We start from the raw sequence: 27234 nt of genomic DNA, 5'->3' as shown, positions 1-27234 counted from the left end.
CACAAGATTGTAATAGAGTGATGATATGAAAGAACTGCTTAGACCTGCTTGTTTTTTTTTTGCCAGGTTGTAAAAATGTGTACATTTTTGTTACTTTTTTTGTAGGTAATTAGGAATACAATGTATAATGGGGCTTTGATGAAACTAAGGGTAATAGCTGCTTGCCTATTCTGCTGTCTTTGATGGTAAACTAGTTCATTGCTGAATTTTCAATAGAAATGATAAAATATTGTAGCATGGTATGCAAACAAAAGCTTTAGCTTGTATCTCAGTGTTTTATTTGAACATGTTCCTTTATTTATATGTTTGCTATAGAAATATGACACGTGTTTTTATAATTACCCCTTATGATCTCGCATATTTGATTTATAGTCACAAAGGCAAGAGGGTATTAAAAAGAAACTTGCAGTAGAAACATGTTTCAACAAAATCCTTTTTGTACTGGTTTACCTAAAGATCCAGCGGCAGGGTACAGTCCAGTATCACCCTTTGATTCTGGTAGTGGGGTTAGGTATGGATTGGAGGGAACTGCTTTAATGTTTAAAAGTGTCACCGTTTCTAAATTTCAGGCATTTAAAAGTGTCTTAAAAGGACTGCTGATAGTGGCCAATAATAGTAAATTAGGACTATAACATATTGGCCTTAACTGTAAGGTGATCTTTTTATTGGGTGGCCTTAAAACTAGGTTTGGTCTATATTTGGTTTATTAAGCAGTGCATTCATTGTATTCAGAGCATGGGAGTAGCATTAGGGTTCTCTTTGGGTTTACTCCTTGTGAAAAAGCAGAATCATTAGCATAGCTTGCTCATTTTAGTCCTGTGGTTTCAGCAACGTAACTGACCCTTCACCTTTCGGTGGTTGATCTGAATTAGACACACGCACTCAGAGAGCATACTCGACACCTCACAGACGTGATGTCTCACCCTCAGTATTGTTTCGGTTCCATTCTAACAGTGCAGCTGTGAGACATTGAAAAGGCTGCTGATTTGTCAGAAATACTCTGCAGTAACATTGAATACAAAGCAGTGATGAAAGTGACGATTGTAACATGTATGGTATTGTCATGTAGTGAAATAAAAGTTGTGAACGGTCATCCAAAAACAAAAAAGTTACTGTGTAAATGTTATTCATACTGAAGTGTGAAGCACAGAACACCACAAGAAAGTGTTTGAAATGACAACCTGAGCTTCAGACAAATGGCCAAGTTCCAGTAAATGGTTACAGATAAATCTGTTTAACTCATAAAAACAATGTTCAAATTGGTCTAGAGTCCAGTCTGACTAGTTCGGAAATGTTCTTATGAAAAAAAGAGGAGGCCCTTTGGCCTGTCCTTCCTTTCATATCTGCTAATTTTGGCAACCCGTCTGTTTATTTCCCATGAAAATATCTATTATGTTGTTGATATAAACTCTTCTGTGTCTGAAAATGTTCAGTATATTTTAGATTTATATCAGGGGATTTCAGGCTATAGTGTCCCACAGCCCTGATCAATTATACTAAATGCAATCCCTTGGTTTGTTTACTACATTTCAGAGTTTAGCCCTCTCTGCATAGTATGCCAGAGTCATGCGCAAATAGCACAAACCTACTACTTTGTAAACAATAAAGCTAACACTTATATTTGGCCTACATAAATTTAAACAGTAAAATGTTTAGGATCTTTTTTTTTTTTTAAACATAAAAACTTGTACTACTGTACTTTAGGTTAAAGAAAACTCTCAGTTTATATGTCTTATTAAATCTTGCTATTGACATATAAAGCACTTAATGGCTTGGCACCGGATTACCTAAAAGAGATTTTGTCCCCTATAAACCGCTGCACATTTTAAGGTCAACTATTGCTGGTCTTTTGTGCCAATATTTAAATCAAGATTAAGACTTTCTTTTACAGTTTAGACTTTTTAATCTGACTTGCAAATATAATAGTTTTTATCTATTTTATGTGCTTATTTTTATAATTTTGTAAAATTATCAATTTCCTGTTTTCTTCAATATTGTAAGACAGCAGGGAGGGGGTTAATTCCTCCCTGCATAAAACATGTGCGTATGCACATTTTGTTTAATTAATTTGTTAATTATTTGATTGTTAATTATCCCCTGCACCTGGTCTGCTCAGGACTGCTGTGGAGAAGGAAGCAGTCCAGGCAGTCACCCTTGTGAGTACGGGGTTGTAAGTATGTAGTCTGTTTATGCCAGGTAAACGGCTTAGCCATCCTGTGAACTAGTCAGGGACCTGCATACTGTTTAGTTAGTGCTCCAAAGGAGCTAGGCGTTTGTTTGGTTTCTGTTTATTTTGTATTTGTTTATTAAAAATAGTGCAACCGTGCTTGAAAATCCATATCTGGGTCAGTATGTTAAAAGGGGCAACGTCGCACCCAGTGGGTGCGGCCGGTTTACTATATATATATATATATATATATATATATATATATATATATATATATATATATATATATATATATATATATTTTAGCTCAAAGATATATATGCATATTCACAGTATGCCCTTGCTATAAAGCCCTTCATTATAACGAACCTTCAGCTATAATGAACCTGGCCCATGGACCCCAAATGAAAAAAAATAATATAAACACACACTGTCAACACCCCGGTCTGTACATATGGGATGCCACCTCTGCAGTAAAGTCAGCTCTTTTGTTTTATAAAAAGCGCACGCTGTGTAACTATGCATCCGAAACAAAAATAATTTATGCTGCAACAAAGCTGGAAACTATATCGTTTGAAAAAAGGAGTAACGCAGGCATCTATCGTGAACATAGGTTGTCAAAAAGCACTCTGTTTTTGGGCTTGTTGAGCAACCATGCGGCAAAGCAAAATTTGATTACAGAAAAAAAAAAAAAAGGATCTGATGAACTTTTCATGTCGGGTTGTTTTGGAATAAAAACTCAGTTTGGGATTCTTGCATGTTGGATTAAGATTTGATGCACTTTGAAACGATTTGTGTCAGATTGATTTTGAATATCAAAGCTTCAATTCAGGATTTTTGCTTTTTGTACTGCATTTTAATTCTTTAATGAATAGGATAAAGCAAAGGCAGAATACTACAAACAGGAAATGAACAGGTACATGTAATTCTGCTTTTATTAGTCTCCTCTCTAACTTACTCCAACAGTTTGTAGTTCATTTTTATTGTCCTTTCGCTATATATATTTTTTTGTCACAGTGATTCAAATGTTTTTGCAGTTTTGTTTTAAAAGAGTACTTAAATCGATCTAGAAGAAATAGCTTGTAGATAGTATTGGATTGGTGTTTATTCTTGTTGTCTTTTGTGGTGATACTCAAAATATACTGTGACATATATTTGAATATTCAAACTAACACTGCTTGAAATGTACTTCACTCTGCTTCTACTCAGAAGGCAGCAATCTCACTCAAAACTCGCTTTTGGGTGTCATGCAGCAAATATTAGGACAGCTTAATCAATGCAGAATGACTGGGGGTCGGAAACTGCAGGCTGTGAAAGGATGCGTCAGGAATGAGACTCAGAGTCAAGAACCTGCAGTTAAAGTGCTGTTGCGCACGTTTATTAATGCAGTAAACCGAAAACACAGGGACAAAATAAACACAACAGCAAGGGACAAAAATAAAAGGTTTAAACAAAACCCTACTTTCCAGGCTGGGCATCGCCTTCACTAGAACTTCTGCTTTTAAAACTCCTGTTCAGGCTGGGTATTCACCTTCACTGAACCCTCTTCTCTCAAACAAAGGATATGTGGCTGGGGCTTGATTGACCATCAATTAGTCAGTCAAAACCCAGATTTAATAAAGAAAACAAAACAAAGCTAAAAATAAAAGTTTGCCACACACAGCGAGCGCTAGCCTCACTAAAAGAGACATCCCGCTCCAGGAACCTACTGTATGAAACCCTCACTGTACTGTTATTGGAATCAAAATCCCCTAAACTAACCTAGCCAAGTCCCGGCATCCTCCCGGCGACTCCAGCCTCTTCCTGATGGCCACGAGCACCGTCTTGGAGTGGAAGGGTTTCGTGCAGTAGTTCTGTCCTTTGGAGCTGACTTTCTCCTCGGTGTACACGAGCACAGAGGCTTTCTCTCAGCACCTGTCTGTGTAGCCATGGTGTTGCAGTAGCCTTGAACATTGGCACTGCTGTCTTAAACAGGCGTAGGCTCCCCGGGCACGCGCCCCAGCCAATCAGAACCTCCCGATCAGCTCAGCTCCAGGCAAGCCTTCCTGGTTAACAGCTGAACCACCGCTAGGGTCCTCCCTGTCACACAGTCTATATGTCACAACTTTTTGGGCTTGTTATTTAAAATGTTGTTTTTAATACTTGTCCACCAGTTTACATTTTTCATTATTCCTGCTAAATTGAAAAATAAAATAAATAAACAGACAATAATTTAGGTTAATTAAAAAATAATGTTTTACATGTTGTTGTTGTGTTTTTTTTTAATTATTATTACAGCACGTTCCAAGGCTTTCTGTACAGCAAGAACAATAAACTTTAAAATAGGTTTTTGTGTGGAACCATCTTAAAGCTCTGTACATATTGCACACAAACTGTTACAACACTGCCCCAGTGTAACACTGAAGAGTTCAGTGTTTTTAAAGCATTACTGCTTTGAGCCAATGATAAGTCACCTCTGAAAAAGGTCTGCATTCATGCAGGTTCTAACAGGTTCATTTTGTGCTTATTTTGCAGATATTGACATGAAGAAAGACATTGAGACGTTGATAGCACAAGAACGAGCTGAAATCATCTCCAAATATGACAAGGTACTGTAGTGTGTTGCAGGTTAAGAATAGATTAACAAACATACGTCCAGCTGTGATTATGTATTGTACAGGGACAGATGTTCAAATATTGTTTTTACAGCTGTTTAATGTTCTTGTGTTTTTTTTTTAAACACGATTGATTGAAGGATGGTTCAAAATTTCCTATGACATTTGGTGAAATATGATCAACTGTATTTTTTAAACATGATTCCTGTATATGCTTTATTTACTGGTTTGTTTATTTACACAGAAGCTGGTCGTTCATTTATGAGCCCATCCTTATACAGCGCCGCCCTGTTCCGAGAAAAGACAACGTAAAGAAAACGTGCACCGTGCATTTGCATGTTTATAGTAAACGGGTTGGACATATAAATACACATCTGCAATATTGATATGATCTGTATCACGATACATGTGATAATGGGCATAATAGTTTCAAATGAGCATATATTTTATTAAAAGATCAAAAATGAAATGATAGGGGCAGTATGTAGTCATACCATCTTTGCTTCATTCAAGAACCATTTTGCTGTGCTTTTGTCACAATACAAATGATACATATATTGTTCGTACGATACGATATGTCATGTAAAGAAAGTTCATTGATACACGATGAATCGTTACACCTTATGTTGTTACCTCAGAATTCATTTTATAAATGCCTCGTGCAAATTGAATCATTAACCTTAACCTTAAATACCCTACCCTAGCCCAAACCCTGCTGAGAGTGTCATGGCCATTTTTCTTACTTTTATGTACAACCCGTGCAGCTTACATTTGTATTACTGTACAGTGGTAGCCAAAACCAGCTATAAAAATGTGGAAATATGGCGTGGTACTGTTCGTGATAAAAATGAAGTCAATGCGGTATGCAGTTTAGTTAACCAGTCCTGCATCTTCCACACACTAGGGGGCGCTATCTGACTAGAAGCTAGTTTGATACAGATTGCCAGGGGTCCTAGCAATTAAAAAAAAAAAATAATTCTGATTTAAAAAAAAAAAAAAAAAATTAAAATCTGTGTTATTCCACAGTTAAAATAAAAGGCTAAAATTGAGCCCCCCGCATCACATTATAAGATACACAAACAATACTATTGAATAACAGTTAACACAGGAAATATTTATTGGTACACTTTTAAATTATAAGGAAGTTACATGCTCACCAGTGCCATCAATCAATAATATAAACAAACTTACCATTTTACTTTAAAGATTACAAATAAACAGTAATAATAAAAACCAAAAGATAGTATTCATATTAGTTTATCTTTGTCATCTGGATGGCTATTGCCAAACTCGATCTTTAGGCGTGATTTTTATCGTTTTCAGCATCTTTAACCAGCTTGTTCAGTAGTAACAACGCACTGGATGCTGAAGTAAACTGCAGCTACGTTTCAGCATGAATGTGACAGTGCGCCTCGTTCAACCTTGACCTCTGTACACCAGAAGCAGTTTTATTGAACAAGTATGTTTATGTAAATTTAAAGCAACGTTGTCTGTGTTGTTGATTTATATATGGCAAGTGTACTGATTTGGTTATTAAACAAATCCTTGCATGTTTTTTGCCTCGCTCCAAGTGTAAAACTAAATTATCCGACAGCATAGAAAATCCGAGATTTAGTATTTTTTGTAACAAGCTTGTGAAGGTGGGTTCATCTTTTCCTAGCTATTGAGTTAAATAATAAATAAGGTACTGTCCGTTTTCTTTTTTTCCATGAACATTTTCTCGAAATATTTGTAAAACACTCAAAAATCAAAATAAGCAAGACTTCGATAATTTCAAAATTGTAAGCACTTATTTCTCGGACGTAAGAAGGTCATGATTGGGAATTTGATGTCCAGGACACTAATGATATCTGAACCGTATCAGCAGTGGACCAACAATGTCAATTACCATGGATCCTCGTTTCACAATCAAACAAGAACCCCTGTCAAATGCATACGAGTGTCAGTAATGTTTACGAATCCTCATATAATCAGTCCAACGCAGAAATGCAAGCACCATATTACCCTGTATAGTATATCGCACCCTCCTCTTGTCTTTTTTCTGGAGCTCAGCATCCAGTAAAATTACAAATCACACAAACGCTCACACTTGCAGTCTTGAGCCAGATTTGCTGAATGCACAAGCACAAGCCGAACCACCAAAGACAATATTTACCCACTAGATGCTTTCAAAACGAGCCAAATTAATCTGCCAAATTAAACCACCATGTCTGGCAGCACTGAATGGTCTCACGATTGAGAAATTTCACAATGAAAAAACTTGTACAAACAGTTCTTTACTACTGGGCTCTGTTTTCTCCTGTCTGCTGGAGATCACCCAGAATACATTGCGTGCCAACGCTGCCTTTGTTGATTGGCGTTTCTGCTGGGTCATAGTGGAGATGTTATACAAATAAAATGTTGAGAAATACAAGTTTTAGTACTTCTGCAATGTGAGGGAGACATTTCCCCGTCGTTGAAAAAGTGATCATCTCCTGTGCCATTAAAAAAGGATGAGTGTTTTGTGCTGTATTAAAACTTGTAAGCACTTTTTATACAGCCTGCTATATTGATTTTAGTTGAATAACTATAACTCCTCCCGTTTGAACGAGCGTGAACAATCAATTGACGTCAGAGCATAACTCCAAACCATGTGCAGTTTAGCTGCGCTCTGACAAAATGCACGATTGTCTTCAAAGCTAAATCTTGAAGTCCACAGCGATCCCTGCTGGTTTGTTTAATGCATTTTCTGCTCTCCTTTGCCACCTGCTGGCAGGACTAATTAAGTACAGCTGATTCAATGGTAGTCAGAAAAACAGGATTGTAAAGCTGCGACAAGTTTCCGTTATCGCACTGCGACAGGTTAATAGCTGGTTTTGGCTACCACTGCAGACACATGCAAAGCAATATAGTTTTTAAAAATAACTTTACACAGCATGAGGGTTGTGTTTGAGTGCTGTGTGCATTTTGGTTGAACCACAATAAGTAAACATTGTATACAAAATATTGTGAGGACTGCTGTACTACTGTTTGGGAGCAGAACACCTAAACCAGTTTGCTTTCAGGTAAAGCATTAAAGAATCACTATGTCTCCAATGTGTAGTTTTTAGCCAACATGTATTTTCATTTGAAAAAAATATCTGGGACTACACTACTGTATATTAAATAAATATGCTTGCAGGCCTAAATACCTAAATAAATTAAAACTACCTTTCAACATTATACACAAGTCCTTTTATAAACACAGTTTTGTGTCCGTTATTGTGGACCAGGGCCCTAAGGGGATATAGCGCTATACTTTGCATAGTTTTGTGGGCTCCAATCTGGAATATATACTGTATTGGAGCATAAGGGCTTTTTTCTGTATGTTTAAGAAACAGCTACTGTAGCTATGAGTGAGTGGCTGGGCGAGAATTCAAAACCAGAACATGTTGGCTCTCGAAATCAACTCTAACCACCAAGGGATCTGCCTGCCAACAACTTCTCATAAAAGATGTGAGAGAGATGGGAAAAATCCATTGCAGCCATGCAGTTTCTCATTGAATTGACTCTTCCACGTACTTAGAAATAACCATGGCTTTCTAATTCGTGTCATCCAAAGAGAGGGACTCTTTTAAATATATAGCAACCAGGGGTTTTAAAGAACGTAACAGGGCTTGAAACTCGTAGTAGCCCTACACCCAATCCTGGGTTTCAGAACTACCTTCAATTAAGTTGATTATTTAAATGATCAGGAGCCAGGAGTTTGTTATTGTTTCCCCTTTATAGCTGCAGAAACAACTTATACTAGTGAAGTAGTACAGACTCAGCAGGGACTTATTCATGCTATGATGAGAAATGTGATCAGTTCAGAGCAGATTTACCAGGGACTGGGTACAGTAGTTCAGACTCCTGGCACCTGGCCATTTCAATAATATACCTAAACAATCCAAGTTTTGAAACCCAGGACTGGGTGCAGTTTCAAGCCTATGTACTACTAGAATAAGAGCAGTACACCTGTGTTTTGTGCTGCCCATGTGGGGTCAAGTGGGATCCTATTGCTTGATCAACCAGAACTAAACAAGTTATTCAGTCAAACTTAGTGTTGTGGCTGGATAAAGGCCTTCATCTGAGTCAAAGTAAAAACAACAAGAACAGAAACATCATAAGGGAATGCAGTAATTCAATGCTAGAGAGGAGAGAGAAAATGTTTTTGAAACGTATCCCCCACTGGAGTCTGTCATCGTACGTACGTATAGATAAATGGATGTCACACTTTGCATTTTTCCATATCTCTGGAGGAGCCACCCATCTAATATTAATGAAACTTGGTTATTAACATTATTTAGCATGCGTTTTTGAGAGTATCAGATTCTGGGAAGAAAGGGGTTTGTCTGTCCATACTGTCCATCTGTATGTCACAGTTACATTCTTACATACATTTGGAGAATCGCTTATCAGATTGTGCTCAAACATTTAATTCCTTGTTCTATACCATTCTGTACATTTCTATACATTTCAGGGCAGCAGTGTGGAGTAGTGGTTAGGGCTCTGGACTCTTGACCGGAGGGTCGTGGGTTCAATCCCCAGTGGGGGACACTGCTGTTGCACCCTTGAGCAAGGTACTTTACCTAGATTGATCCAGTAAAAAAACCCAACTGTATAAATGGGTAATTGTATGTAAATTAATGTGATATCTGTATAATGTGAAATAATGTATAATGTGATATCTTGTAACAATTGTAAGTCGCCCTGGATAAGGGCGTCTGCTAAGAAATAAATAATAATAATAATAATATACATGGTCATCAACTTTTTCATCATGCTGATGACTCTAAATGTACAGCCATGGTGGGGAGTGTACTGACATGCGTGTTATAAACTTACGATCATTGACATTCGCACAGTACTGCCGCAGCATCCCTTCCACTTGTTTTGTAGCTTCTCTCAGTTAATTCTGCTTATTCCAGTTTCACAATGGTCCGGGACCTCAACTAACATTTTATTTTCTCTTAATCAGTTTGCATTTGGCTGTTTGTCACTTTGCTTTGGCACCATTATTAAATGTGTTTATTAGGTCTACAGAGAGTAATTTAAGAGATGCGACAGACTCACAACTTTTTTTTTTTTTGTAACTCAAAAGCTTCCAGCTACAGCTTTTCAAACTAATCTAGTACTAGCACTAGCACCTTTCATCAACAAACCACCCTAGACACCTCAATAACCACTATGAAGCTGAAGTTATCTCTGGTGTAAAACCAACACGGATAGCAATTGCTTTCTAGATGTATTATTTTTCTCATGACTTGCGCCTCTCGTTTCGCCTCTGAACACACCAACCCTGATGAGCAGCTGATCCACTCTTTATATATACATGACCATTTCCAAATTGGTAATTGTTTAATTAATTTGGAGATGGTCACATTATGCATGTGTTTTGGTTGAATGGTGTAAAATAATTAACAACAAAACAATGTTCAAACCAAGACAGTACCTTTAAATAATAATACTACAAGTACAAAATAACACAAAACATAAAGTACGCACAGGGGCAGGGAGTACCCAGTCACATATGTACAAAACTGCCAGCTGGTGTTTTTGAGAAATCTGAAACACCTGTGTCACAGCTGAGTTAGTTTATCAACATTCCAGAATTCGAATCAATTGTGATGACTTTTGTGATCAAAAGCTTGGAGCTGAGATGAAGAGCACAGTTGTACTGTTTGTTCTTTTAATGTGTTCGGTTTTAACTTTAACACCAGTTCAAGCTCAAATGGGTACCGCTTCTACTGTTGGCTAGATTCACTATACATTTGCTTCAGTGAAACTTCTTTATTTTTTTCTCTTTCTAACACGAAAGAGAGAACTTTAAAGACAAACATATATTACTTACCAACACCCTGTGCGGCACATGGAAGTGCAGAAAATTGAGGAGGGGCATTTAATTAACATTTTACTACCCCACAAGCGCAATGGTACACCAGATATTATCCATGTACACCTATGCAGAATGACTGGGTGGGACATTTGTTCGTTATTATATCCAAGTTGCGATGAGTTCACTGCTTGAGAACCTGGCAAAAGATGAATTGCTTTAGCTCGGTCTTCGGCTGCACTGCTTTCTCAATCACTTTGACCATTATGTTCTATAATTCTCTCAATAAAGTTCTGTTACAGGTGGTGTCAAATAAACATTAACCATTTCAGTGCCACGTTCTTTTAACCTTTGACCATTATTGATACAGGCCACTTGCTTTCAGACGTGGTCTTTACACGCTTTCATTTCCTTTCTCCCAAAAAAGCCACAGCTGGTGTTGTTCAGGAAAAATTCACCTCAGTGTTTAACCTCTGGAAAGAAAGTGTTGAATGTGATACATAATTAGTTTGATTTTACTTCAGATTTACAAACCATTGATTTGATATGACTACCCTGTGGATTATGCTACTGTTGTTCTCAAAAAGTCCTAGTTCATAAGTTATTAGCTCAATATAAGCCTTGAGGACCTTGTGATGAAAGGCACTATATAAATGTAAATTAAATAAATAAATATAGTGTATCTAAACTAACCTGTGCATGGATTTTTGGGGACTGTATCCCTTAGAAAAGTTTGCCACTGTAAATTTGTAGAGTCATTTTGCCCATTGTTATACTATGTATTTACCATATATTACCATATTTCTTATGTATTGCCATATCTCTCTGGGCTCACAATGCTATGCTTTTACTATGGTAAACATTATAAGGGGTTTGGATAAAAGCCTGTTTTACACTGAACGGATATGTCTGCACTCCTGTGGCATGAATGCTGTAGATTTACACCTGCATGGTTTGTAAGTGCACTGCTGCTGATTTTTCTTCTAATCTCTCTGTTGTGATTTCAGGGTCGGTGTGAAGGAGCACAGATTGACCCATGGGAAGATGCTGATTTTAATATATACAAAGTCACTGACCGCTTTGGCTTCCTGCAGTAAGTGCTTTTCAGTTATTCAGAGGATTAATCAGTTTGTGTACAGATACATGGTGTTATCTCGTGGAAGTGCTTTGTATTTTTCAATGTGGAACTAATTCATGACTGTTTTGTTTTGCCTTTTAGTGAGGAGGAGCTGCCTACACCGAGTGCACTGGAGGAGAAGGTAGGAGTCGCCTCTGCAGTTCTGTTTTAATTTAATAGATTAAAGTGTTACAGATCACCCTGTAAAGTGGACATGAAACACGTTATCCTGTTGCCTGTGCTGTCTGTATTGCAGAGTTATATTTTTAAACATATACACTTGAAATGTGTATTCACACATCTATAAATTAACTGGGAAATACATTTCTCAACATTTACACATTTGCTGCAGTGTGGAGTAGTGGATAGGGCTCTGGACTCTTGACCGGAGGGTCGTGGGTTCAATCCCAGGTGCGGGACACTGCTGCTGTACCCTTGCCTAGCTTGCTTAGCTTGCTCCAATAAAAACCCAACTGTATAAATGGGTAATTGTATGTAAAAAATAATGTAATATCTTGTAACAATTGTAAGTTGCATCTGCTAAAAAATTAATAATAATAATAATAATAATAATAATAATAATAATAATAATAATAATAATAATAATGTGTAACTGTCTCTAGTTTTAGGCTATTTGCAGTCAGACTTAAATCAGTGTTATGTCTTGTGTTTAAGCAAAAACAGCAAGAGATTGAAAGAGTGGACAAATGGCTGAAAATGATAAAGAAATGGGATAAATACAGAAACAGTGAGAAGGTAAGAATGATAAACATTGAAACGTTTGTCATTGGATGTATTTAGTGTCTTTAGCATTTCAAAAATTAGCACTATTGAGTGGATGAAAGTAAAACAGGAAATCACTGAAATGAGCATAAACAAAAGTATAAACAAAAGAGCAATACCGACTATCCCTTATAAAAGTGTACTGCAGTAAAAGTATAGCAAAATGTAATAAAGCAAAGTGAAAGCATGGCAAAGCAAAAGTCAGCATTGTAAAGACGAGTATGGTAAAGCATATTGTAAAGCATGGCAAACTAAGGTAAATGATGTTTAATACATGGGGGGGAAAGCATGGGAAAACTGCAAAATGACATTGGTAAACTTTTATAAGGGATCCCCAGCAAGTAGAGATGGACTGTAAGTAATCGAGCTGACCTACCACTGGAAACACTTGATCATTCATTTGGCTATGGCTGCTTGTGTTGAATATTGTAAGTGGGCTTCTGTTTATCTGCAGTCATCTCAGAATCTCGGTTTATTTTCCCCTTGTTCTTATATATCATCAATAACTATTACACACTCAACATTGCTGATTTTAGAAATACTAAAAGAAACATAGTAAATTAAATGATGAACATTTCAACTAGAAGTGTTTTTCAATGTCTTAATGTTGGAATGGTTTGAGATTCACTACTTATAACCGTAGAGTGGATGATCTCTTAATGGTCACATTAAGAGGAGTGGGTGTGTGCTGATTATCCACGAAGGGGACATTAAGCTTCCAGAAGTAAAAAAAAAAATGATGTAAAAAATGCAGATGAATTAGAAAAGTTGGTAAGAGGGTAGAATAAATGAACGACTTCTTATACAGTAAAGAACAGATATCCTAAAAAATGCATACACCATTTCCTTGTTACTGTCAGCTTGCTGCAGTCATAAAATATGCACCATATAGTGTCATTGATCCATGTGTATCGCCGCTCAGATGATGCGGAGAGTCTATAAAGGAATTCCCCTGCATCTACGAGGTCAGGTCTGGTCTGTGCTGCTCGATGTGGAGAAACTAAAGAATGAAAACACAGGAAAATACGAGGTAAGAGAAATGACAACGGCTTGTAAATAATTCAAGGATAGCTGGTGCTACAACACTGTGACGTTTGAATTCAAATCTTTGAAATGTAAAAACACAAAACCAAACATTTAAATAGGTTTGCATCTAAGATAATAAAATCAAGACTAAAGTATTTTATGTTTCCAGTAGTTTTCTGCCTTTTACACCAGTGTGCCAGAAGGAACAGTGTCTATTCTTTTAGTTTGATTCTTTTATTTGCTGCAATGCAGAACTACAGGTAGTGGACTAAAAAATGGAAACACCTGGGTAAATGAGGGACACCAAGTATATTGGAAGCAAGGGCTTCCACACAGGTGTGGCTCATGCGTTAATAAAGCAGATGACATCCCAGCATGCTTAGGGTCATGTATAAAAATGCTGGACAGGTCTGGTTGCCTATAATTATGGCTAGCATGGCTGCAAGAGGAGACCTCAGTGGCTTTGAAAGAGGGCTGATTGCTGGGGCGCGTTTGGCAGGAGCTTCAGTGACCAAGACAGCTCAACTTGCTGATGTTTCACGAGCAATGGTGTCTAAGGTGATGTCGGCATGGAACTCTGAGGGAAAGGGCAACAGTGGGCGGAAGCGCATACTCCAGGATCTTGATATCCATGCATTAATTTGAAGTGCAAGGCAAAACAGGTGAGCAACTGCAGATCAGTTGACTGCAAATTTCAACCTGGGGCACGAGCAGCAAGTTTCATCAAAAACGGTCCGCCGAGAACACCACAGAGCGGAATACCATAGTGGCCCAACGCCCTATTAAGTGACTTTACATTGGTGTTTCCATTTTTTTGTCCTCTACCTGTAGGTTTTAATTATGGAAGTGTTTGTAGCTAACTAAATCATTTCATAACTCTTACCTGGCGTGCACTTCCAGTAGGGCTTTTTGTGTTATCAATGTGACAGGTTGAACTAAGGCTATTTGAGCTGGTCTTCAGTAGATAGGCTTGTGGCTATGCAACTCACTCTGCTTAAACCGTTTTAAAAAGACGATGATGTGATGAAAAACAGAAACAAAACAAGAAATGAAAACCAAATGAAATCCAAATTTTTTTTTTTTTTTTAAACCCTGTAACTGTGTACAGGAAAGAGGAACAAAATGACAAACACCTGCAATATGTAACACACACTTTTGTGTACACGGACTGTACGATTTATTCATATGGTATGCATATACTTGAATCCCTGAAATGTAATCATACTATATTATACTGTATAAAACTACAAATCAGTGAGATATAAAAGCTGTATCTCCCTGATACAAGTCACTTTGTCCCAGAAGGAATGGTTATGTATCCCTGATTTTGAGAATCAATTATTCAGGTAGTTTAGGTGGCATCAAATACAAGTTTTAGAACTATATTACTATTAGAACAAAGCAATGTATGTATGAGAGGAGGCCATGAGGCCGATCAGTGCTCGTCCTGTTCCAAATAGCTGATTGATATCAAAACTTTGTCAGGTCAGGTCTTAAAGGATCCCAATGATTCAGCATCAACAGCATGGCTAGGTAACCCATTCCATACCCCCACCACTCTCTGTATAAGGAAGTATCTTCTCCCCCTCTCCTAGGTCTCCACTTTCCAGCTGTGTCCTCTGGTCCTGGTTTCTGCGCTGCACTTAAAGTATTGGTTAAGGTTAACCATGTCATCCTTTTAAGATTTGAAAGATTGCAATCAAGCCCCTCATAATTCTTCTTTGTTCTTTGGCCAATAAGAATATTTTCTTCACTGAAGCAGGAAGGCAAGCGGCAGTAACATGTAATGCTGGAAGTCAGTGGTGTGCTGTGACTTCTTTAGGAAGGCATGCAACAACTTTTTATGTGACATAAAAACATTTTCATTTTATACAGGTGAGACGCACCTTTGCCTTACAGCTGATCTGAGTTATACACAGCACACAGTTCAGCATGAAACCGACTATTGTGAAAAACATTCGGATAGGATGTTTTCATAGATTTCATAGCATCAACCGGAAAATGTGTCTGGAACTCTGTGAATCATTTTGGATTCAGCAACTGGACAAATTCAAGTTCCTCTACACTTTCAAATCTTACTGACAGCTATTCACTGATGTTGTCACTGACCTAAAAAAAAAAAATGATGTTTTTATATCTTGTTTGATCATCTAAACGTTCTTGTCTCCCTCTTTTTTGCCTTGGTTCATGTACACTCAGCTCCGGAACCTCTTTCCAAAACTCATCAAATGTTTGTCGCTTTCGGTGAATTCGGTCAAATGTCTCGCGAATCTGCTGAAATACAAAACCGTATATCGTACATCTTGGTTTGAAGCACGTCGAAAAACACCTCTGATATCAAATGCAGCTATTCCTTCCAATTTTTTAAAAAATATCCTGCATTCCCTAATATTCTTTGCTGCAAAACAGGACAAGATTAAAAACATGTGCATAGCAGTGAACAAAAAATGCAGAACTTTTCATGGACACGTTTTTGAAGTCCACTTACTTCGCGTGCCATTACTGCTGCACCATCGTATGTCTGAGCAACCAACTCTCAGGCACACCTGCATCAGCATGCTGCAGTCCGACTGTCAGTAACATCAGTAAAACCAACAAAGTGTTCCACAACATCACTGTCACATAACGCAGTACAGTCGAAAGCTATGTCTGAGGTTTCATCAAGAATAGCAACACATGGTGCCTCCTCAATTTCTTTGGCAATGGCATTACGTTAGACATTACTCACTGCTTCCATTAGGTCATTCTGAATCTTGTTTGTCCTAGAAAAAACAGTCAAGGTTTCCAAATGCTGCTTCAGTAAAGGGTCAAACTCACTGACTAGCTGCAAGGTTTCGACATAATTTCCACGATCTAGGGAGTCATCCGATTTGTCGTGCCCACGAAAGTCCAGCTCTTGTTTATCGAGATGACATATAACACGAATTAGTCTTTGCAAAATCCAAATAAGGGAGCCTCTTATCAAATCAAAAAGCCAGCTCTCCGGGAAACAGCTTAAATGCTTATGAGCCTCTGTAGGCGCAGAGCTGGCAGATGGTAGGGCTTGCACAATAGGCTTGTGTGATTAGGAGCAGGATTGAATTACATATTGCTTTGTAGTTTTCTAGATGCTTAATGAAAAACTGACAACAATTAAAAAAATGTGACATTTAAAAATCTAACATTAAATACTGTATTACTATTATGGCTTCTGGTAGACTTTTGCATTATCATTTTGTATTAAATATCTAAATTATGTTCATATCTAAAATAGGAACATAATTTACTTTTGGCCATAGCTGTATAATACTAAACATCAAATATGAACTACCTGTTTTTAGGTACAGTTTTATGTACAGTGTACATAGACACTTTTACTAGAGAACTGATTATCCAATTGTAATAAAACTTGGTGAGGATATTCTTTACCATAAAATACTATAAAGCATATCAGAGTCTAGGGATTTATGGAGGCACCTCTCTATCTTCATATATGAATGCTTGTCACCCTTTTTTACTTCACCATACTGTGGTGATATACTTGAACATGTTGCTCTGATTTTATATGTATTGTAAGAGTTTACTGAGAGTCTTGTTTTATATAGAATACATCCTTTAAAATTATTTATAGTTAACAAATGATTTCCTAAAATCTAACATATTGTACACTTCACATTCACTATAATCGGTAGGTCTCAAATGTTCAGTTTTGAAGAAACATGATATAGCAACTATGTATTTTCATTGTAAAACATGCTACTCCAATTTGAGACCTGTATAGTGAATGAAAGCATGTGACAGGTTAGTTCCTTTTCAAGTAGGAAATGTAACCATTACAGAATGGGTATTTACCTCCTAAAGACCTGAATCCTCAACATTGTATACCAAAGCTGCGCTTTGAGTCTGTGATGCAGACATGGCCCCGCCCCCATGGGCACAAAAGGATTGTGCTCACAGATCTCTGCGTCATTTTTCCTTTCAAGACTGACCTGATCGGAGAGCCTTGTTCAGATAAGTACTTATTGCTGTAACAGTTTTTACTAATTACGCATAATGTGTGCACTACAGCCTGTTGCTTGTCACATCCCGCTGTGGCCTTGTGCCCCACGTGAAGCCAGCGGCTCGAGACGCTCCTTTTCCAGGCATCCAGCAACAAGTTTTATTCCTTGTTTTGAGCACAATATGGTACTGTGTGTTTTTCAGTTTTTTACAGATACTACACGCAGGCCTGTCTGCAGATGTTGGGCTCATCAAGATACTCGCTTCGGTTGTGGTTGCTTGCAATCTCAACCACAGTATCTTGATGCCTTTTTGGTGACAGCTTTTTAGCATCACCATTGCAAAGGCTGTTAGTCCTTGCTAACAGGCAGGCTTCCCTCAGTCTCGGTTTCAACCCAGTACGATACCTGTACCGACCCGGTGCTAATGTCACTGAACCAGTACTGAACCGACCTGGTGCTGTCCAGGTACTGACCCGGTTCCAACCCGCTACCGACTGGTGCCAAACGTTCCAGAAACTTCTGGGCTTGATGGCAGCAGCTTCCCAGACCCTTCCATTGGGTCTCCTGTGCATGCGCCCTCCAGGCCTGGTTCAACAGTAGGGTTTTTCAGCCTGCGTTGAACCACGACCGCCTGTTGTCTCATCACTGTCTAAAGACACTGTGAAGTATTAAAAAAAGGACAACCATGTAAAACCTTCAAATTACTGTGGTAAACCTTTAGGGTAACACTACAAACCGGTATCTACGGTATCAAAAGGACATTATGGCACTATAGAGAGTCCAACAAAGAGCAACCAGACTAGAATCTATTTAGCCTAGAACAAAGGGGAACTTGTTTGAAGTCCTTAATGTTAAAAGGAGTTGGAAATTCGGTGGACATAGACAGAGGGTGGTGAGGGTAATGAATGGGTTGCATAGTTGATGATGCTGAATCACTGAGATCCTTTAAGACCCAGGTTGACAAAGTTTTGAAGTCAGTCAGCTACTTGGAAGCGAATGAGCATAGATGGGCTGAAAGACCTCCTCTTGTTCGTACATTTTATTATGTTCTTGCATATCATGGTGCAGATGGAAAAGACTGCACTGCCCAAGCTCATACTGTGGTTTAGAATCATCATATTAACTGCAACTCTGTTTTGTTCCACAGAAAATGAAACAGCAAGCCAGGCACTACTCCACAGAAATCAAGCAGATAGATCTGGATGTGAACCGCACCTTTAGAAACCACATCATGTTCAGGGATCGCTTTGGAGTGAAGTAAGTAAAATGGATGCTGTGATAAGCAGTGTGTCGTCACTGGCTTCTTGGAGGCATGTGCATGTTCAGAAGCTCCACCTGGACCTGCTGTGTTTGGTTGTGAGGTAAACAGCGGGGGGATTGACCAACTGGGATCCCTAACCAGCAGATGGATGTGGTAAAGCAGGGGGGATTGATCCTTAACCAGCAGGTGGGTGTGGTAAAGCAGGGGGGTATTGATCCCTAACCAGCAGGTGGGTGTGGTAAAGCAGGGGGGTATTGATCCCTAACCAGCAGGTGGGTGTGGTAAAGCAGGGGGGTATTGATCCTTAACCAGCAGGTGGGTGTGGTAAAGCAGGGGGGTATTGATCCCTAACCAGCAGGTGGGTGTGGTAAAGCAGGGGGGTATTGATCCCTAACCAGCAGGTGGGTGTGGTAAAGCAGGGGGGTATTGATCCTTAACCAGCAGGTGGGTGTGGTAAAGCAGGGGGGTATGGTAGTCCTGAGTGCTGAGCAGTGTTTCAAACACAACTTCTGTGTATGTCTGTCTGTTCTGTCAGCAGATTTACCCACATCCCTACCCACATCTCCTATCACAGATACTTTAAAGGAATGCTTAAGAAATAGAACATTAAGGCTATAAGGACCTTATTTATAAAGTGTTTACTTTGGTCATAAATTAACACTTATTTTTTAAAAGAGGTATAACACTTTTTACAAAACAAAAACCATAGCATTTAACTTGAATTTTTCATTTTCAAAAAAAGGGGTTAATTAAAGAATGAGGAAAGACTTTGAAAATACGGACAAAAATTGAAACATTTAAATGGTAAAAGAAAATCTAAACAGCATTTCGTTTTACTAAACATTTAATTGATAATTCAAAATAAATACTAAATCAAGTCTACTTTGTCACTGGAAATAAGTTTGGTGAGTTTAAATAGGAGGCTGTGTAGTCCAGTGGTTAAAGATAAGGACTTGTAACCAAGAGGTCCCTGGTTCAAATCCCACCTCAGCCACTGACTCATTGTGTGACCCTGAGCAAGTCACTTAACCTCCTTGTGCTCCGTCTTTCGGGTGAGACGTAATTGTAAGTGACTCTGCAGCTGATGTATAGTTCACACACCCTAGTCTCTGTAAGTCGCCTTGGATAAAAGGCGCCTGCTAAATAAACAAAAAAAAAAAAAAAAAAAAAAATGACCATTTAGACAGACTTTAATCTGTTAAACATAGATTCACAGCCTTATAGAAGGTAAGTAAATTCATAACAATTTACCCTGTTATGTTATCATTCATTGTCCAATGTTGCTAAGAAGATACAGCTTTGTGTAAATTGTATATTTTAATCCTGAAGCATGCTTTTTGCTGTACTGTGCTTATATTCCCTGTCACCCAGTTGACCTGGAGACAAACACTCACTAAAACATTTGCCATGTAATGCGTAGCAGCTGTTAGAATGACCTGCCTCTCCCCTTGCTCTTAGGGCTACACTGAACAGTATTGCAGATTTATTGTGACCATTACCGAATGTGATTTATTCTGTGCAGCCTGAATTACCTGAGCCCTTATATCAAAGCTGCTCCTTAAAGAAGCTGTGTCTGCCTCAGGCATTGACTCCGCCCCCAGGAGATATCAGCGGCCTTCGCAAAGGGATCAGCCTGCCTGAGAGAGAGTGAGCTGTGACTATTCAGTCAAAAGTCAGAGGCTGGCGGCAATCCAAGCAGTTGTTTATTTGCTTCGGGTCTAAGTTCCACGGACAAGCCCTGTCTAAACAGCGGCTGTCGAGGTGGATTGCAGACACGTTCAGGATTGCATATGATCTAGCCAACCTGTCCCCACCGGAGAAGATCACTGGTCACTCCACACGAGGCCTTGCAACCTCTTGGGCGTTGATTCCAGGGCACATGTGTCGCAGACATTTGCACACTGCAGTATGATGTGTCATTCTTTACAAGATTCTACCGACCTGAATGTCGTAGATCAGCAGAACCTTGGTTTTGGGACCAGAGTGTTAAGGGCAGCCACTCACTCTGCCCTTTAACTCACTTTTCATTGTCTTCCACTTTAAGTCCTGGAATAGTTAGCTACATACCTTAGTTGGACTTCTGGTGTAATCTTGCAGCATATACACTGTATGAGGTCTGTCTATCACTGTACTGTGAAGGCAGTTTTATCTTCCTTTTCAGCACATCTGCTGGTGCTGCAAGTCCTTGCGACGTCTTGGGTATTGTATCCCATTCGGTAATGGTTACATTTCGTACTTGAAAGGGAACATTATGTTATTATCGTAACCCTGGTTCCCTGAAATAGAAATGTAACCATTGCCCTTTAACGTCGCTGCATTCACTCCACAGCAGGCCTGAATAGAAAATGGCGCTGATCCCTATGCGAAAGCTGTTGATATCTCCTGGGGGTGGAGTCAACGCATGAGACAGACAGGGCTTCTTAAAAGAGAAGCTTTGATATAAGTTCTCAGGTAATTCGGGCTGCACAGAGTACATCCCATTCGGTAATGGTTACTTTTCTATTTCAGGGAACCAGGGTAACCTAATGTTATTTGTTTTGCTCCAGATCAATATTATGGACATACAGTGCCTTGCAAAAGTATTCAGACCCCTGACCAATTCTCTCATATTACTGAATTACAAATGGTACATTGAAATTTCGTTCTGTTTGATATTTTATTTTAAAACACTGAAACTCTAAATCAATTATTGTAAGGTGACATTGGTTTTATGTTGGGAAATATTTTTAAGAAAAATAAAATACTGAAATATCTTGCTTGCACTGGGCCACTGTAGGACATTCACCTTTTTGTTTTTGAGCCACTCCAATGTTGCTTTGGCCTTGTGCTTGGGATCATTGTCCTTCTGAAAGGTGAATTTCCTCCCAAGCTTCAGGTTTTTAGCGGACTGAAGCAGGTTCTCTTGCAGTATGTCCCTGTATTTTGCTCCATCCATTCTTCCTTCAATTTTAACAAGATGCCCAGTCCTTGCTGATGAGAAGCATCCCCACAGCATGATGCTGCCACCACTATATCACTGTAGGGATGGTGTGTCTTGAGGCATGGGCAGTGTTAGGTTTGCGCCACACATACCGCTTTGAGTTTTGGCCAAAAAGCTCTATCTTATTCTCATCTGACCACAAAACCTTTTCCCACATCGCAGCTGGGTCACTCTCATGCTTTCTGGCAAACTCCAGATGTGCTTTCAGATGGTACTTTTTGAGTAACGGCTTCTTTCTTGCCACCCTCCCATACAGGCCAGTGTTATGCAGAGCTCTTGATATGGTTGAATGGTGCACCATTACTCCACTCCCAGCCACTGAACTCTTTAGCTCCTTCAAAGTGATTGTTGGCCTCTCTGTTGCTTCTCTCACAAGTCTCCTTCTTGTTTGAGCGCTGAGTTTTGAGGGACGGCCTTTTCTTGGCAGTGCCTGGGTGGTGTGATGCAGCTTCCACTTCCTGATTATTATCCAACTGTGCTCACTGGGATATCCAAACACTTGGATATTATTTGTACCCTTTCCCTAATCTATGCATTTGTATTACTTTATCTCTAACTTCTGTAGAATGCTCTTTGGTCTTCATTTTCCTTCAGATTCACAGCCCGACCAATGATCCTTCAACAGTGGGGTTTTTATCCAGAAAATGTGACAGCAACTTTAATGGTTCACAGGTGGAGGCCAATGGTAAGGTAATTGTGTCCTTGTTAGGGCAATTTCTTTCATCAGTGTAAACTGGGAGCTTCCACAGCACAGGGGTTGAATACTTATGCAAGCAAGATATTTCAGTTTTTTATTTTTCTTAAAAATATTTCCCAACATAAAGCCAATGTCACCTTACAATAATTGATTTAGAGTTTCAGTGTTTTAAAATAAAATATCAACTAGAACAAAATTTCAATGTACCATTTGTAATTCAGTAATATGAGAGAATTGGTCAGGGGTCTGAATACTTTTGCAAGGCACTGTATATACAAAGTATAAAATGCATGTTTTAGGATTCAAATATTGGACATCATATCCTTCTTTTTATAAACTAGAATATGACCCTAAACAATGAATGAAAGCAAAATAAGTGTTTGTTGAATTATTTACTAAACTTCAGTGTGTTTAAAAATAATTCTTATCTGTAAATAAAGTCTTCTTAGAAATGCCACAAATAAACACAGTAAAAAGTTTGGGGAAATTGCAAATAATGTATTAATTAGTTTTCTAGGAAATGTAGCAGCTGACCTGCAATGTTCAGTTGTAAAATAAACTGATCAGGTAAAGCTAGCAAAGTTACCCTGTATCAGTCCTACATTATGTTTAACATACAGCGCATACTGCACTAAAACATTTTTTTTTGTATAAAACAGTATTTTCACTTACTCGAGCGGGCCACATTTATTATGCAAATCAGTAAAAACAGGCCTATAGCTTTTGCCACGTTTCCTACAGACTTATTTTTCCTAGAAAGCATGTTTTGTAATTTAAAAAAATATATATATTTAACCTTTTCACAAAGATTAAAAAAAAAAGTTTTTAAATTAAGAAAATTAAAAACATGTTTACATGTTTATAAACTAGTTAACAGTTAAACAACCCCCCCCCCCCCCCAAAAAAAAAGACATACTAAAAAAAATTCAGGCTTTAAAGAGCCTATTTATAATTTGAGTATTTGAGCATTTTAGCTGAAATTCATACTATGAATGTTTTGTGCTATGACCTTCAGTTTAGTGCACAGAGCCGTCAGACAAAGTGCTAAACAAAAATCATCAACGACTTCCTTTACATCGGTGCATGGTTTTCCTGTAACTAAATACAGCTTCTTATGGTTTACAGGAAAGCGATATGCTCTTGAACAGTGTTCATGTGCTAATTTTGGTGGCATTGCATTATAAACATTGTGATCTCTAGTCTTTAGAGTGTACGATTAGTAGCAAACAGTAAGGTAGCTGCACAACAAAGGGGGGCATTGCTAACTGTGCTTGTGCTAATAATTAAAATTGATGTTTAAAGATTGGTCCTTCAAGGTCTTGGATATTAAAATCCCAATACCATGAGCTACTGGAAACAGCTACCATTTCCTGATGCGTTTACCATTCAGGTAAACCAGTACCTGAAGATGCAGTTGGAATTTAAGTGGGGACATTATCAATGATTTCATCTCATTTATAACTTACTGTCTTTGGTTCTGGTCATTATTCCTTACTTAATCTTAAAATGAGTTGAAAAAGTTAACCTTAACCACCACTTTTAAGCACAGAAACCATTTGGAATTTAAGTGGGGGTAGACTTAGGACAGAGTGGTTAGGGTATCGAATGGGCTACCTTGTCATGTTATTGATGCTGAGATCCTTTAAGACCTGACTTGACTACTTTTTAAAATCAGTCACCTACTAGGAAGCAAACGAGCATAGATGGGCTGAATGGCCTCCTCTTGTATGTACGTTTGTTCTTATGTGATGTAGAAAGAGGGCTGAGAACATTGGAAGGCCACATATAGCACATACTTTGGTGGATATGAGCAGTCCCACAAATGACTGAATCATTTGTTATGCAATAAATTTAAACTACTGACAACTCCATATTTCAAGTCATTTAAAGCAATGGTAGGAAAGACAGAACATCAGATTTTAATAGAGGGCTGGTAGTAGGACATGTTCTTCCATATCCAATGCAGACAGATATTATTGATATTACTCAAGGAACTGTCTCAAAAGTGATGACAACAGATGGTGGCCCTACACCATATCAGCATTGGTATGTCAACTCCTGTATAACATGTCTCTAGATTTCTATTAAGAAACAGCAGATTGTAACAAGGTTCATCTTCATCTCTCAACAGGCAGCAGGCACTGTTTGATGTCTTGGCAGCTTACTCCGTTTACAACACAGTGAGTTATTTCTAAAATATTACAGCATGTGTATTAAACACTGTAGGAGACTCACAGTATGTTGGTGATTCAGATGTTCAGATACACAGCTAGAGCAAGAATCGTTACTGGAGGTCAGGTTACTAGACTTTGACTGTGAGGAACAGAAATCAAGATTCTATTAAAAAATATATACTTTTGAGGGACATGAGTGCCACTCATTGACACATCTCACTTTCCACTGCTGTTTGTTTTCCAATTCAGAAAGCAGAACAAATGTAGAATTTTCTACTGAAATGCTTTTTAAAAGTTACATCTATTATTTGTACTGTTATAGTTACAGGAGATTAAAGTCTAAAGGGGACTTTCATGAATTACTCCATTAGCTCAGATACAGTATGTTGAAAAAACTTTTAAACACTCAACGGTGCTACATTTAGAAATACTACCCTAACTTAATAAGTTCAGTGGCAATCATTTTGACTAGAATTATTTTAAAGGGGCTCCCGAGTGGTGCATCCAGTAAAGGCGCTCCGCGCGGAATGCAGGATGTGTCCTATAGCCTGAAGCTCGCAGCTTCGAATCCAGGCTATGTCACAGCCGACCGTGACCGGGAGTTCCTAGGGGGCGGCGCACAATTGGCTGAGCGCTGCCTGGGTAGGGAGGGCTTAGGTCGGCAGGGGAATCCACGGCTCACCGCGCATCAGCGACCCCTGTGGCCGATAGGGCGCCTGTGGTTCTGCAGTGGAGCTGCCAGATCTGTGTTGTCCTCCGGCACTATAGGTCTGGTGGCATTGCTGTGGATCTGCAGTGCGAAAAATGACGGCTTGGCAGGAGCACGTTTTGGAGGACGCATGTTCCAGCCGCCGTTTCCCGAGTTGGCGGGGGGGTTGCGAGCGGTGAGCCGAGGATACAGATAATAATTGGGCATACTAAATTGGGGAGAAAACTGGAATAAAAAAATTGGCGATGACTAAATTAAAAAAAAAAAAAAATAGAATTATTTTTAAAAAGTGTTTGTCATAGGATTTAGTCATTTCTTTTAGTACTTCTGAAAACTAGAAATATACAATTTAAGAAAACCTTGAATTCAATTTTTTTGAAGTATTGTTACTTCAGAATAATGGTGCTAATGAAACTTTAGCTGTGTGATATTCCTTCTTATTCTTTATCTATTGATTCTGTAGAAGAAATCAAACATAGAATTTATCATTTACAACAGAGCTGTCCAACCTATTTGGCTTTGATTACTAGATATAAATCGCTAACTGAACAGATCCAAAGAAGTGCTAGTATTTTTGTGTCATGTTTAAACAGAACATAGCTGTTGCTGCATTTTGATTGTAGACTGTAGTCATCCTTGAATGGCATTCTCCACTTCTACATGAAACTACAAGGGGGAGCTTAGTGAGACATATAGGGGTCAAGTCATCTGTTGGACAGCCCTGATGTCTATATAAAGCAATAGCACAGCATGTTTTGTAAAAACTATTGGAAATGCTTCATTTATTTTTGCCAGCCTAAATGATTCTCTTTGAATATATTCACTGCAGGAGGTGAGCTACTGTCAAGGAATGAGTCAGATTGCAGCCATCCTTCTGATGTATCTCAATGAAGAGGATGCTTTCTGGGCGTTGTCACAGCTGCTGACAAATCAGAAACACGCAATGCATGGTAAGAAAGACGAGAATCCCCCTAAAATACTGATGTCAGTCACCCATTAAAGTGGTTATAGGTGCTTAAATAATTCCCTAGATACTGACTGTGACAGGGCAGAGAGATTCAGGTTTTTGATGTGTGTGTTTGTTTAAACCTTTTGTTTATTTTGTTAAATATGAAAAGTGCACCAAAGGGCTGAATTGCAGTCTGCCGCCTTTGGGTTTGCTGTTTCTGCTGCTGGCCAGCCTTCACCACAATGCTACAGTACGCCACACAGACCTTTTGATGGTTATCATCAAAAAGTGTAATTTTCATTGTGTAAGCGGGACTTGTCATACGTGAGAGAATCCGTTACCCAGTTACATATCGAATTTCAGAACATGGTAGAGCAATATTACTTTGAAGAAAGTCAGTATTGCATGACTTCTGGCAGTGCAGGAATTGAGATTGGATTTAAGAAGCTCCCAAAGATCAAAATCCTTTGCTCTCTTTATTTCAACTTTGTTCATGCTTCAGGCTTCATTCACACTGGGTCCGTTTCAAATGCTGCTTGTATGAGCCCCCACTGCGTCAGCCACGAAGACCCTGCCCCCGAGGGTATAAGGTGTCACAAGCAGGAGGGAGCAGTGCCATCTTCTCTTTAGCCTTGCCTGAGAAGGAGCAACTGCGTCTGAGCGTCATGGTTGTTTTGTGAAAGATATTCACGCTTATAGTATATGTCATACTTATTCTGCACCTTTAGCCCTCATTTATGGTTACTTTTCACCGCGGCCTTGTGCATTGGTGGAACCTGCAGGTTTCCCCGCTCCATCCCCGGGATCCATTTCCCGCCTCTGGGTTAACTCCATGCACTTCCTCTCCTTGCTCCTTGCTTCTTGCTCCTTGCGCCTGTGCTCCCGTGGAACCTTTTCTTCTGTTTCTCTTCATTAGGAAAAACAAAAAAAAGTAGATACAATATTTGTATGGTTACTGGTTCTC

General features: G+C 38.8%; 1 protein-coding gene across 4 annotated transcripts in view; it reads left to right on the top strand.

The window, feature by feature from the left end:
* The window catches only part of si:ch211-288d18.1 (USP6 N-terminal-like protein), an 87566-nt gene that overhangs the window by 42520 nt on the left and 17812 nt on the right, over window positions 1-27234 (top strand). For 2 of the 4 annotated variants that reach the window (XM_034053302.3, XM_034053303.3), the window contains exons 2-9: window positions 4682-4755; window positions 11602-11687; window positions 11814-11853; window positions 12387-12467; window positions 13417-13524; window positions 18648-18757; window positions 24570-24618; window positions 26151-26271. In XM_034053302.3, the coding sequence (XP_033909193.1) occupies window positions 4690-4755; window positions 11602-11687; window positions 11814-11853; window positions 12387-12467; window positions 13417-13524; window positions 18648-18757; window positions 24570-24618; window positions 26151-26271 (661 nt within the window). In that variant the 5' untranslated portion in view covers window positions 4682-4689. Of the gene's footprint in view, window positions 1-4678; window positions 4756-5005; window positions 5070-9222; window positions 9342-11601; window positions 11688-11813; window positions 11854-12386; window positions 12468-13416; window positions 13525-18647; window positions 18758-24569; window positions 24619-26150; window positions 26272-27234 lie in introns of those variants that run through there. The other 2 variants (XM_059002096.1, XM_059002097.1) reach the window with 2 other exon arrangements.

The sequence above is a fragment of the Acipenser ruthenus genome, chromosome 27, assembly GCF_902713425.1.
Source record: "Acipenser ruthenus chromosome 27, fAciRut3.2 maternal haplotype, whole genome shotgun sequence".
NCBI lineage: Eukaryota > Metazoa > Chordata > Actinopteri > Acipenseriformes > Acipenseridae > Acipenser > Acipenser ruthenus.
This window is presented reverse-complemented; position numbering and strand designations above follow the sequence as displayed.